The sequence below is a fragment of the Ochotona princeps genome, chromosome 21 (genome assembly GCF_030435755.1).
Source record: "Ochotona princeps isolate mOchPri1 chromosome 21, mOchPri1.hap1, whole genome shotgun sequence".
Classification (NCBI taxonomy): Eukaryota; Metazoa; Chordata; class Mammalia; order Lagomorpha; family Ochotonidae; genus Ochotona; species Ochotona princeps.
In genome coordinates this window covers 38,810,306-38,823,086 of record NC_080852.1, presented here as the reverse complement: position 1 = coordinate 38,823,086, position 12,781 = coordinate 38,810,306, and the positions used below count along the sequence as shown (strand labels likewise).

Here is a 12,781-nt window from a genome sequence, read left to right as displayed (position 1 = left end):
GTGTATCTGACTTTGTAATAAAAAAATAAAATAAATCTTTAAAAAAAAAAAAAAAAAAAAATCATGCTTGACTGATTCCAGTTGCACAACCCACACCCTCACCAGTCACAACCCACTCTTCTGGCCTCTGGCCACAGGGCCACCATGTCCATCACTGCTCTGTCACCAGAGTCCTCTGTTCTGGACATTTCCTATAAAGGCAACCAATGCGGGGACTTTCCCCAAACACCTCTTCACTTCCTATGAAGCATTTCTGACCCATCTATGCGCCAGCACGGATCAAAGCCTCACAGCTTCTACAGCGGAGTGCTTACAGTGTTGGTGCACTGTATTCCATTGGGTGATGGATGCTTGGGATGGTTGTACTTGAAGGCAGTTCTTAGAAATGGTGCCATGAGTTCTGGGGTGCAGGCTGTTTGTGTCTCTGCTTCTCCCTGGGTAGATACCCGGGAGTGGCACCTGAGTGTCACCTAGGAGCTCTGTGCTGACCCCTGAGGGATGGCCAAGAAGATTCCAATACCTCATCCTGCCCACTTACTCACTTCCATCTTTCTGGCTGCGGCCTCTCCAGGGGCTATGAAGGAACATCTCGTTGCAGTAGTGATGTGTGTTTCTGAGCCGAGTCCCCGCAGCCAGCAGCTTTCCTGAGCTTGCCAGCTGGTCTCGCTCAGTGGAGAAGCGCCTGCTCGAGCCCTTCTCTTAGAATGGCCTTCCTTTTCTCTGTGTGGCCGTGCTGGGGTCTCCATCCATTCTGCATCCAAACATCCAATAAGAGATGTGCTTCCCGCTTCTTTTCCTTCATTCTTTAAATTCTCTTTTTCTCTTTGAACCACAAAAGGTGTTAGATGCCTGCAAAGTTCTTTAGGTATTTTTCCTTTGGTTGCTTTCATCTTCAGTGTCCTAGGAAAGCAAGGCCTAAGCCAAGATCATGCAGATATATGCCTAGGTGCCCCTCCAGGAGTTCCATAGCTTTAGCTCTCACATTTGGGTCTTTGATGATTCTAATTCTTGTGAGTGGTGGAAGGCAGGCAAAGACCCAACTTTGCTGCCCTGCTTGGACACCCATCTGTCCTAGTACCCTTCGTGCCCAGGCCAAGCTTTCCCTGATGAACTGCCAGGGCTCTCTTACTGCAGATCTGTGGTGCACCAGGGAAGGCCTGCGGCTGGACTCCCTGGTCTGTGCTGATGCTCCGTGCGTCTCACTCCAGGCCACTGACACCCCATTTTGGTGCCTGTAACTATAGAGCAACTTTAGGGTAAGAAAGTGCAATTCCTGATTCCAACTGTGTTTTTATTTTTTCAAAGTGAGTTGGTTATTCTGGGTCCTTGGCATTTGCTTACAAATTCTAGGGTCAGTGTAATGATTTATCCCCAGTAAAAGCTCCTCCCACCTCTAGGAATCTAAGGACTGCAGTGAGCCTTCCGTGCCCTCAGACAGCACTGCCAACCGAATGGGCTCAGCATCAGGCCCCGGAGCACAGCACGCATTCCTACTTGTTGATGTCATCATTTAGTTCTATTTTGTAGCATTCCTTGGTGACATTCACCCTTACTTTACTCTTTCTGATGCTGGTTTCAACTGGCTGGCTCTGAATTCCACTTCTGCCTTGCTCGTGGCTAGTGTGAAGAAACACCATGGATTTTTGCAGTTGGATTTGCATCCTGCAACCATGCTGAACTCATGTTCAGTTCCATCAGGGTGACTGTGCACGTGTGCATATGTGTGTATGTGTGAGTGAGTGAGTGAGGGGGGAGTGCTGACAGGGGGACTGTGTGTGTGTATGCGTGTGCATGCACACACGTGCACACATGAGTACTCCTAAGGATTTGTTACATACAAAGCCACATTTGCCTACAGACGTCTTCCCTTGCGTCTTCTCCATCTGGAGGCCTCTCCTTTCTTTCTCTGCCCCAAATGCTTCTTGAACATTTGTCAGCTCCGCGCTCTCTCACTCCCATAACAGGGCCCTGAGTACTCACAGAGGCTGGGCTACCTTCTCACCAGCTGACCCTCAAGGCTGCTGGCAAAGACAAACGCACTCTGGGGTCATGACAATATTGGCACCGCTTCCCGCCCACCAACCCATCTAGAACCCCCTTTCCACTCCTCACCCCAAGCCTGGAACATGGGACCCCTTCCAACCCAAGCAGCCACCACAGCAAGATGCCAGCCTGAAAGAGTGACCAGCTCAGTGAAGGCCCAAGTCAAGGGAGGAAAAAATCCCTCCCACCACCCTTAGTGGCCATGGGGTCAGGAGCAGCAGAAGCACCTGCGAGCCCGGGAATGCCTGGTGGCTGAGTGCCCTGTCATCTCTACCAGGGACCTCCTCGCTCACCCACTGAAGCCACCCCAGGTGTGCAGAGCATACAAACCAACAGATACCTTACAGCATATGTACATGCAGCCCCAAGGGGCAGCCTGTCCCTGCCCACACACCCTGGGAGCCCCCAGGGGCAGCCCTGGGCCGGGCCAATGGTCACACTGGTCACACTGTGGCGGGCTGCGAGCCACTCTGCTGGCTGGAGCTGCGGCGGCTGAGCACGAAGGTGGAGTTGCTCTTCTTGCTGGCGCTTGTTTCAGCCTGCCGGCCGCTTGTCACATAGCCTTGTGAGCAGCACAGGAAGCGCTGCACCAGTTCATGGAAGAGATGGCCAGTGAACAGCAGGTAGATCCAGGGGTTGCAGCAGCTGTTGAGGCTGGCCAGGAGCATGGCGATGATGAAGGCCGAGGCTGCAGAGAGAAAGACCAGCAGAGCGTCACTGTACGGCAGCACACCACCTGTGCTGCCCCAGCCGTGCGCTTCCTGGGACCACACCCTGGACCCTAAGATGGACAGGTACTGCCCAGGCACAGCACCTTCCCCTGCACCCCGCCTCTGGAGCCCTCTGCTCCCAGGGTTGGCCCTGGAACTGCCCTCCCCACCCTACTGTCTCCCACACAAAGCTTGCCCTCCCGGACCGTGGGCTTCCCTCACAGGTGCACCTGGCCAGTCCATCACCCAACAAGGGACAGACACCCAAGGAGCCTGGGTAGCATCTGGAAGCTACCAGGCCTAGCTTGTGTCCGAGCCCACCACAGGCTGCCTCCGGCACCTGTATGAACCTAAGTTGCTCGCACTGTCAATGGGAACAGGGTGGGGGTGTCATGGAGCCTGAGGGGGCCTGGGACACAGTGAGTGCCCAATCAGCAGTGGCTGCTGGCAGCACCACATGCCAGGAAACAGGCTGTGGGTCCTTAAGGACTGCCAGGACGTGACACCAGAGCATCTGCGCTGCTTGGGGTGTGTGTGGCAGTCAGAGGGAGGAGGCAGCTGAGGAATAGAGGCTGAGGGTTAGGGAGCGGTGCTAACTGCACCCGGGGCACAGGAGAGGCCACAGCAATGCAGGGAGCAGGGAGAGGGACCTGCAATGCAGACTGTATGACCTTCACTCCACAGGTAACAGGGAGTTAAAGAGTGGCCGATTCCACTCCAGCCTGGCTTTGGACATCGCCCCTCTGTGGCCAGAAAGCCTCCTGGGATTCCCAAGGAGCCAGGCAGTGCTCAGCAATCACGACTGACCTCTTCCTGGTCAGTTAGAGACACCCAGGAGGTGCTGCTCCCCAGGGCTGCCAGCTGGCTTCAGCGCCATGTGGCAGAGTGTGCAGGTACATGCCCCTACCTGCACACTTAGACCCCAGGCCAGAAGCAAAATGCCAAGATCTCCAATCCTGGCTTATCCGCCAGCCTGGCCCTCACAGCTGGGAGAAGCTACCCTCCCACTCCAGCTCGCCATATTCCAGCTTCCAGCACCAGGGCCACCTGCCATCCGGGTGCTGCGCCATGTAGAAAGTGCTCTAACAGTGTCCACTGCTTCCCTGCAAAATGTACATGCCTCCAGGGAGTGCTCTCAGGTCATGGGCTGAGACTCAACAGATCTGGCCGCTGCCAACATGCTGAGCCTGACAGGCTCATGAGGACTGTCTTCACCTCCCTCCCCTCAAGACCCAGGCACTCAGGTCCCCAGCCACCGGCCAGCTCGTGCCATCTGCTCCCAGCCAAGGCACCATCTCTGATCACAGAGAGCCAGAGGCCCCAGGGCCACTCAATGCAAAGGTTAAAAGGCCGGGCCCTGGGCCCACACCTAGGCTGCCCTGCAGAGCCTGGCAGGCTGACAAGCCCCACGACACAGGGTCTGGCCCCACATCCTACCTACAGCAGTGGGGCAGGGACCCAGCAGACTGTCTGGCTTAACTCTGCAACCCAGGAGACAAGAAGCCGCTGGTGGTGCGGGAAGCCAGGGCATGCAGGGACAGATGGGGTACACCAGGCCCATCACACTCCCACCTCACTCACACCCCCGGGCTCAGCCTTCCCAGCTGCCCCCTCCCCCAGCAGGCTCTGAAGGCTCAAATTAGCCCTGAACAGCTGCAGGGCAGGTGGCAGTGGCCTAATGGCTGCGCTGTCCCAAGGAAGCCCCACGTCGCCCACACAAACCCTGGGCACAGGTTTGCTGCCAGTCAGGTCACCACAAGGCTGCCCCCTCCCTCCTGCCACCATGCCACCATGCACTGTGCTGACCTGGGGCAGCCCCACGCCCCCCACACAAACCCTGGCACAGGCCTGCTGCCAGCCGGGTGACCGCAAGGCTGCCCCCTCCCCCAGCCACACCAGAGGGAAAAATGCAGGGAAGGCCCCTCAGTGCCACCCAGCTCTCTTTGGAAGCAGGTTACAGCCGAAGGCTGTCAGGGCAATGACCCAGTACCTGGAAGAAGACCACCCTATCTCTAACTCTGACATCTCTAAAAACAACAACAATAATAAAAGCTACTTTTAGCGCATGGTCATGGGAAGCTTGAATCGTAACACATCATAGGCACCTTGTCTCCAAAGAACCAAAAACCACAACCTTCACTACCTCATTTCCTCACACTCACAGAGGTGACCGTTGCGGAGACAGCCAGGTAGGCAGGAGCTGCTGGACATGCCAGCCTCCCAGGGCTGGGCCTCAGGCACGGGCACTCTGCCAAAAGGGAGGCCAGACCCTCGGATAGTGGGGCCTGGCAGCCAACACAGGGCACACATGCACAGTGGCTCTTTTATGTGTCCACACAGTAGGGCTTATACAGTAGGTGTTACGGTGCACATAAGCACAACAGATCTTACATGCAGGTCTTACACACACAATGCATCTTAGTAAAAGAACACACAAAAGCTTTGCTACTCATAGCTCTCAGTGGGCAGCGGCCCAGCATTGCAGAGGCAGCACCGCTGCACCTGCCCACACCACAGGCTCCCGGGGCCCCACTCTCCACCTGCTGGCAGAGAACCTGAATTTTCTCAGGTCTCCCATCTGAAATGTCTCGTTGCTGGCTGCAGTCCCCAGGGAGTAAGGGGAAGAACAGACTGCCCAAGTCCGCACACAGTAGGTGTGTGTGCATCGCACCAGCAGGCTCCTGCGCGTCCTTCAACACCCTTTGCAGAGGCTGCTGTCTCTTGGAAACCCTGATTGCTTTTTCTCCAGAATCAACTTGGACTTGACAGAGTCGCAGGCCTCAGGCCATGACTCCTGGGCATCCTGATATAGCCTGGTCTCTGGCTGCCAGTGGTGACTGGTGACTCGAACCGTGCTGTGCGCAGCAGGACTGCAGCCTGCAGGAAGTCTGGCTCCCGACATCCCTGCCACCAGCATGCAGGAGAGGCGCCAAGACCAGCTCCCTGCCCCAGGACAGGGACCCCAGTGCAGCTCGTGTTCAGGCGGGAGGAAAGGGGGAGAAAAGGATGAGTGAGGGCACTAGTGCAGCAACCCTGGTGCTGACGGACACCCTGGGCTAACAGAGCAGAAGCACCAACTCCCAGCAGGGCACACAGGAGGTGCTGGCAGAGACTGGCCCTAGGCAGCCTGGGGTCAGAAATCACATGGGACTACACCTCAGTGAAACCGCTCCCCAGGACCAGCTGTGGCACCCTCAGAGCAGGGGCTAGGACCCTCCCCCTTGCACCTGGCGCCTTCTCCTTGCAGGATGTCCAAGGCCCTCCACCCATGCACTCTGGGTCCAGCCCCTGACATGCTCCCCGCTTAGCACCCAGGGACTCCAGGCCGGTGGGCACACCCAGAGCTCTCACCAGCCTGGGCCCCTCCCTCCCTGGCTCCTTCCCCTAGGCTGCGAGGCCTCCAGGCGCCCTCTCCCGCCCGGGAGAGGGACTGCAGCAGACCATCCGTGCTTTCAGGAACCGACCTCCAGGTGGGAGGCTGGGGGGGCGGGGAGCCCAGAGGGGCACAGCAGCAGGTGCTGAGCCCACAGACCATAGTGGCAGACGGAGCAGGCACTCACCACAGGGGACTTGACTTTCGAGGCTGCGTCTCCATGGCAGAGGCAGGCAGGCGGGGAAAGCATCAGGACAGCTGCTAAGCAGCAGAGACACGGGTGACGAAACCTGCAGCCATCAGCCCAGGGCGCCATCTGACCCTGGGTGGGGGTGACCAGCCAGAACCCAGAGCCCAGAGCTGAGGCCGCAGGAGATGACAGGGTGAGCTGACGTGCCAGCTATCGGGCAGACCGCAGCCCCAAACCAGAGCTCCCCAACCAGCAGCAAGTCTGCCCCTCTGGGGACCTTTGGCAGTATCTGGGGATATTTCAGAGGGGCAGAGCCGGCAGGAAGGTGACAACGACCTGCCCCAAGTAGAGACCAGCGGTGCAGCTGATCTTTCTGCAAAGCAAAAGATGGCCTCGCCTCACAAGACACATGTGTACCCCCCACATGCACACACACATACTCACACACACCCACGTGTAGGCACACTCGTGCACACCCCACATACACACCACAAGTACAAGCACACACGTGCATGTACACACACATACGTGCTCAACACAGACTGTTCAGCCAACAGCATGGAGAGTGGCAGAGTTGAAAACTTGCCCTCCAGGTAGTGAAAGACCTGGCATGCAACCTGTGTGCAGCCAGGTTGACAGTGGGTGACATGGGGAGCAGTACAAGAGCCCGCACTGAGCCCAGAGCCACAGGAGGGCGGGGCTTACACAAAGCATCGGGACGGGGCAGGGCGGCCTGATCATCTCTGGGTCCCAGTCTTTCCCAACCCCCATTCCACTGGGCACCCATCAGACAGGAAAAACAGAGCAGAGCCTCACTCAGCAGATGGTGTTTTTTTTTTCTTCCAAAGATTAGTCAAACACGGCATGGGGGGAGTGGAAGCTGGGGGTGAAGTCGCTGGGGGGCAGAGACCACAAGCAAACACACATGTTGGCCAGGAGCTCCAAGCACCCCCAGGGCTGACTCAGGTCAGCATGCCAACTTCCTGACTGCCAGCCATCTGCAGAGCTGGGATTCACTCCCACCAGGGCCTGTTGGACAGTCCTGGGCAACTGGCCCAGTGGCTCCTGCAACCAGCTACTCTACTTGGGGCAACACAGTGCAGGGAAGGGAAGGGGCACAGGCCATCAGGGGTCTCCAGTCCACCTGCCTCCCTGCCCCAGGCAGGGCCACCTGCCTCCCAGCCCAACACCCAGTGGGTGTCTGGCTGCCGCCTGCCCCAGGTTTGTGTTGCCAGTGGGGAACTTAGCCCTCCTTCTCCTCTTCCAGTGGTCTCTGCTTCTGTCTGCCACCCATACACCCACAGCCTCAGCCACTCAGAGTCCTAAAGGCAACCCCAAGAAGGCAAACCCAAGCTTCAAAGTATTGACCAGAGAAGGGGAGGATGGGGACAAGAGCCACACCATCGTGCCCTCACAGCTCCCCAGGGCTGACTCTCCAGCCACCTTAGCCTTCAGAGTGGACACAGAGGATCACAGAGGGGAAGGCACTTGCTCAAGGTCACACAGCAGAAAGGGCCAGAACAGGCTTCCAGCCCAGGCCAGCCAGGGAGTGTCCTTGGGGCCTTACAGTGGCCATGTGACCCCACCCTCACACTCTTCTGCTTGGGCAGGCCATTGCCTGGAACACTGGTGAGGAAAGAGTCTGCTATGACAGACCAGGGGGCACGTGTCCAAAGCATGAGATCGGCATGTTCACTGAGAGGTGTTCCCCCAGCTCCCAGGAGACAGAGAACTGCACGACCCTCCAGCCTGCATGGCTGTGAGCTCAGCACCTGCCCACCTGGCTGCTCCCATCTCCCCCGCCCCCCACCTTGCTAGGTCAGGATTTCCGTAGGGCCACTGCACATCATCGCCACACTCCACACAGTCTCACCCCGAATCCTACCATCTCCCCCCACTGTCACAATCCTTCCCCCACTACCCTGCCCCGGGCCCAGGACAAAGGCCAGTGACAGAGCTGTGGTGGTGGACATGATTGATGGTGCATAGCTGTCGTGACCACAGCAGCCTCCCTCCCTCATGGGGCCAACAGCACAAATGCTCAGAAAGTCCTTCTGCTGAAGCTGCCAAGAAGGGACACACAGGACCTCGCTGCTGCTGCCTTCCGGCTCCGTGCCCCCCAGCTCATCACGCCGCGTGCCCTGGATTGTCCTCTTAGAGTTAGATGAATGCTAAAACCACACAGGAGACACCCCCAAAGGACAGAGGAAGGGGAACTGGGGTCTACAATGAGTTATGGGGCGATGCCACCTGCTCACCTGTCAGCTGGATCCCTGGTCCTGCTGAGCTGCCCCACCCACCTGGGGTTGGTGTGACGAAGCTGCCTGTGGCCCCTACTGCCCTGCCACCAGAGAAAGCTCCCCCTGTGGCCTTCCCTGGGGCCACCATGGTGCTACCAGGGCTGCTAGCCCCGGTTCCGGGAATGCTGGCCCTCATGTAAGTGCTGACCCGGGGCCTGTGCCCACTCCCCCACCATTCCCCCTTCCCCCAGTTTCTCCTTTATTCTGTCCTTCCTACTTTCTCCACCCTCCCCCACCCTGCTGAGTTGGAGTTCCTGAGGATAGCAGACACCAGGGTTTCTGATGACCCCGGCCTACAGTGACCTACCAAGGCCAAGTGCATAGGGTGTGCCTTTGCCACAGGACACGTCCATGCTGACCCCAGCAGCAGCTCTGAAGCCAAGGCAGCAGGCTGGGAGAGGCTGTGGTCCGAGCTCGGGACCTCATCTCCTCATCCCCTGGAGTCCCCCACCAGGTGCTCCAGCACCACATGTCCCCGCCCTGCATGGTTAGCATGGTGCCAAGAGATGCTCTGAAACCTGTGCGTGACATGTCCATCCTGCAACCCAAGCAGGCAGCTGAGGAGCTAAGGAGACAGGACCCAGGTGCCAATAACCCCTCTGCCCCCGGCACCTGAGCAAAGTGGGGGGGCTGCGCTGGACATCTCAAACACACAATTCCTCCAGCGACCACAGTGGCTTCCACGGCAGCTGAGGAATGCCTATCTGTGTGTGTGTGCATGCAGGCATGTGTGTAAATTGTGTGTGCACACGCATATGTGTGTGTGAAGACAGCGAATTGCTTGATGCAATTTTAAAGCACAGTGGGCTAATGGCTAAAATCCTCGCCTTGCATGTGCCAGGATCCCATATGGGCAATGGTTTGTGTCCTGGTGGCCCCGCTTCCCATCCAGCTCCCTACCTGTGGCCTGGGAAAGCAGCTGAGGATGCCCCAAATGCTTGAGACCCTGCACCCACATCTGAGGCCCGGAGGAGGCTCCTGGCTTCGGATCGGCTCTCAGCTCTGGTCATTGTGGTAACTTAGGGAGTGAATCAGCAGATGGAAAGCTCTTCCTCTCTGTTTCTCCTCCTGTCTGTATATCTGACTTTCCAGTTAAAAAAATAATAAATCTTTAAAATAAATAAATAAAGCATAAAAATTACGGGATTATCACAAGAGTGTGGCTCACACAGTGTCCCTTAGGGGAGGACTGGAAGTGAGAAGTGACAGCCTGGAAAGGAGGCTGGGTCATAGGGAGCCCCATGGGGAGAGGACAGAAGGGGAGAGAGAGGAGAAGCCCTGCCCACAGCAGAGACCCCAGAGAGAGAGGGGAGCTGGCTTATCTACTGAATGACTGAATCCCAATGCCATCCTTGCTTTATGAGCCAAAGCCAAGAGGCATACGAGGACCCCTGACCCTATGTGCCACAGCTAGGCAGGCAGAGGGCATGGCACACCTGCTCTCCACGGCACCGTTCTCTTCCTTAGCAGTGGTGGCCAAGCTCCTCCAGACTCGGTCTGACCAGGAAACACCCCCCCCCCCCCCAGCTCCTACCCAGCCTGTGGCCCAGCGCCAGCTGCTGCTCCACTGATGCCTCCTCTGTGGGACCTGGACCCTCCTCTGGGCACTGGCACCCTGTCTGCAGGGTGTGGCCTGGGATGCACACGGCACCAGGCTGGGTTTTGCTCAGTCCTCTCCCTGTGCCACCGTGGGTACTGTTTCACAGACACTGAATGGCATGTGGTCTGGCCACCAAGGCTGCCAATCAGCTTCCTGGGAGGCCCCATGAGGTAGGCACTACAGTTCCCTGTAGGGTTCAGAGCATGGATGGGGTACCCTCCAACAAAGAGGTGAGTCATTGGCCACCCCCTGCTCTTCCCAGATGAGCTACTGGCATGGGCATGGTCCAGGAGAAGTTGCCTGGAATCCCGGATTCATGGGGGATGGGGGCACTGCCCAGTGTCAGTCACGGGCACCAATTTAAGGTGCGCTGTCTGCCCCCCACCCTGTCAGCTATTAGAGCCCTGCCTCTTGGCCTTCCAACATGGCCCAAGACCTAGACAGAGGCCTCACTGACCCTGCCCTCAGCCCCACCCCCAGGGATCACCAGCTCTCCAGTGTGTGGGTGGTTCCCTTCCTTCCCCCAGCCAGAAGCAGTGGCTTGGGTGCCCAGCTTACCCCACATCCCCAGCTGCGAGGCCATCAACCCACCCCTGAGCTAGCCTGGGCTGTGTTCCACCTCCAGGGTACCTGGTAGGCCTCTTCCCAACACTGAGCTAGACCCACTGCCCCCAGTCCCTGGCTGCTGGTGCCAGCTCCACCCAGAGAACTTGAAGCAGAACAGGGCAGGTGGAAACTTCCCTGCCACTTTACAGACGGGTAAGTAGAGGTTCAGCTGATTGACCAAAGGTAACTGGCCAGGGACTGCTGGAGTGAGGAGGGCTCAGGGAACCCTGCTGGGCCCGCCCAACAGCTCCCTCTCCCCTGCGCTACCTTCCTTGGGCGCGTCCGCGTCCCAGACGCTCCACATCTGCACGAAGAAGAAGGGCGTCCAGCACACAATGAAGGCAAGTACGATGATGAAGGTCATCTTGACCGTGCGGATCTTGGCCTTGGAGATGAGCTTGACGCTGCTGACCCGCGCCAGAGCCGCGCGCCCTGCGCCCGCCACCGCCCCCTCGGGCTCCTGGGCCGCCGCAGCCGCCAGCGTCTTAAGGCGCAGGTTCTGCCAGATCTTGAAGCTGATGAGGCCGTAGCAGGCCGCCAGCACAATGACCGGCACGATGTACACGGCCAGCGTGATCCATGTGACGTAGGCCTTGGGACCCCAGGGCTGGATGAAGACGGCCCAGCAGTCGAAGACGCCCTCCGCCACCTCGCGCAGTGAGAAGATGTGCACCTGCGGGGCGCTGGCCACCAGGCAGCCGAGCCACGTGGCGAGCACAGCTAGGCGGTCGGTGCGGCGGCGCAGCGCGCGCAGTGGCCGGCAGATGGCCAGGCAGCGGTCCAGCGACATCAGCAGCAGCATATAGGTGGAGGCGAACATGCCGACCACCTGCAGGTACTTGACCAGGCGGCACAGCAAGTCAGGCCCGTAGAAACGGAAGGTGATGTCCCACAGCAGCTGCGGCAGCACCTGGAACACCGCCACCACCAGGTCTGCAATGCTTAGGTGCTTCATGAAGAAAAAGAGGCGTGAGTGTTTGTGGCGCGTGGTGCGCAGCGCCAGCAGCACACACGCGTTGCCACTTAGTGCCAGGAAGAGGATGAGGCACAGCACGGCCACCTCCACGCGCGCCAAGGCCTCGTTGCGCCGCGGTGGACCCGCCGTGCGGTTGCCCTCGGTCCCCGGTGGTCCCGTGCTTGCCGCCTCGGCTGCGCTCCAGTTGGCTGCCAGAATGCCCTCCATACCCGCAGCAGCCGCCTTGCACCCCCCCTCGGGCAAATCCCGGCCCTTTAAGGTGCGGTGCTGTGGGGCGGGGCCCGCCACGCAGCCCCCCACGTGCCTGGGTCGCTCAGGGCGCACTCTTGGAGACCTGGTGGCTGCCCTGTTGGATCTTGCCCTGCAACAAACCAGGAGGACTGTGAGAGGGCGGTGCGTGCATGGGCCTACCTGTCCCCCATTATCGGGCAGTCAGGGAGCAGTTGCTGTCCCCAAAGCCCACTGGGGAAGCTTCAGAGACCCGCGCCCCTTCCTTGGAGGAGTCCAGCAGCTTCCACGGGGGAGGGGATGTCTTAATCAGCTCTGGCCCCAGGGACTGGGACCCCCACTGCGACCACCTCCCCCTGCAGTCCCCAGCCCACCTCGGCTACCGCCTTTGGGACCCTCAAACCAACCGCCCTTCTGGCACACGACCTTTCCTAGCTCGAGACCTCTGGTTCCAAGACGCCCGGCCCCCATGCCCTGAACTTCCCCCAGGAGCCACCACGCTGGACCTGAAAGACCCTGGGACCCTGGCCCGCTTCCGGAAGCCCACGGAGTCCGCACAGTGGATCCGGACGCCCCGGGTGCGGTTCCTGCCTCAGAGGCAGGCAGTGGGCATACCTCTGCTGCCCGACAGCGAGGGCTCCACGTCTCGGTCCCAGAAGGTCCTCTTGAGGCACCCCGCGCACCACCACCCGCACTCCAGTCCCTGTGTGCAGGACCCAGCTACCTGCTCCGAGTCCACGGGGCTGCCCACGAGT

General features: G+C 59.0%; 1 protein-coding gene across 1 annotated transcript; it reads right to left on the bottom strand.

Annotated features, from left to right (window-relative positions):
• Window positions 1-1,806: 1,806 nt before the first annotated feature.
• OXTR (oxytocin receptor) lies at window positions 1,807-12,030 on the bottom strand. The gene is made up of 2 exons (XM_004581281.2): window positions 11,090-12,030; window positions 1,807-2,731 (listed from the first exon to the last, which is right to left on the bottom strand). Exons 1-2 carry the CDS (start codon window positions 12,003-12,005, stop codon window positions 2,487-2,489), a joined length of 1,161 nt encoding a protein of 386 aa, XP_004581338.2. The 5' UTR covers window positions 12,006-12,030; the 3' UTR covers window positions 1,807-2,486.
• Window positions 12,031-12,781: the final 751 nt, after the last annotated feature.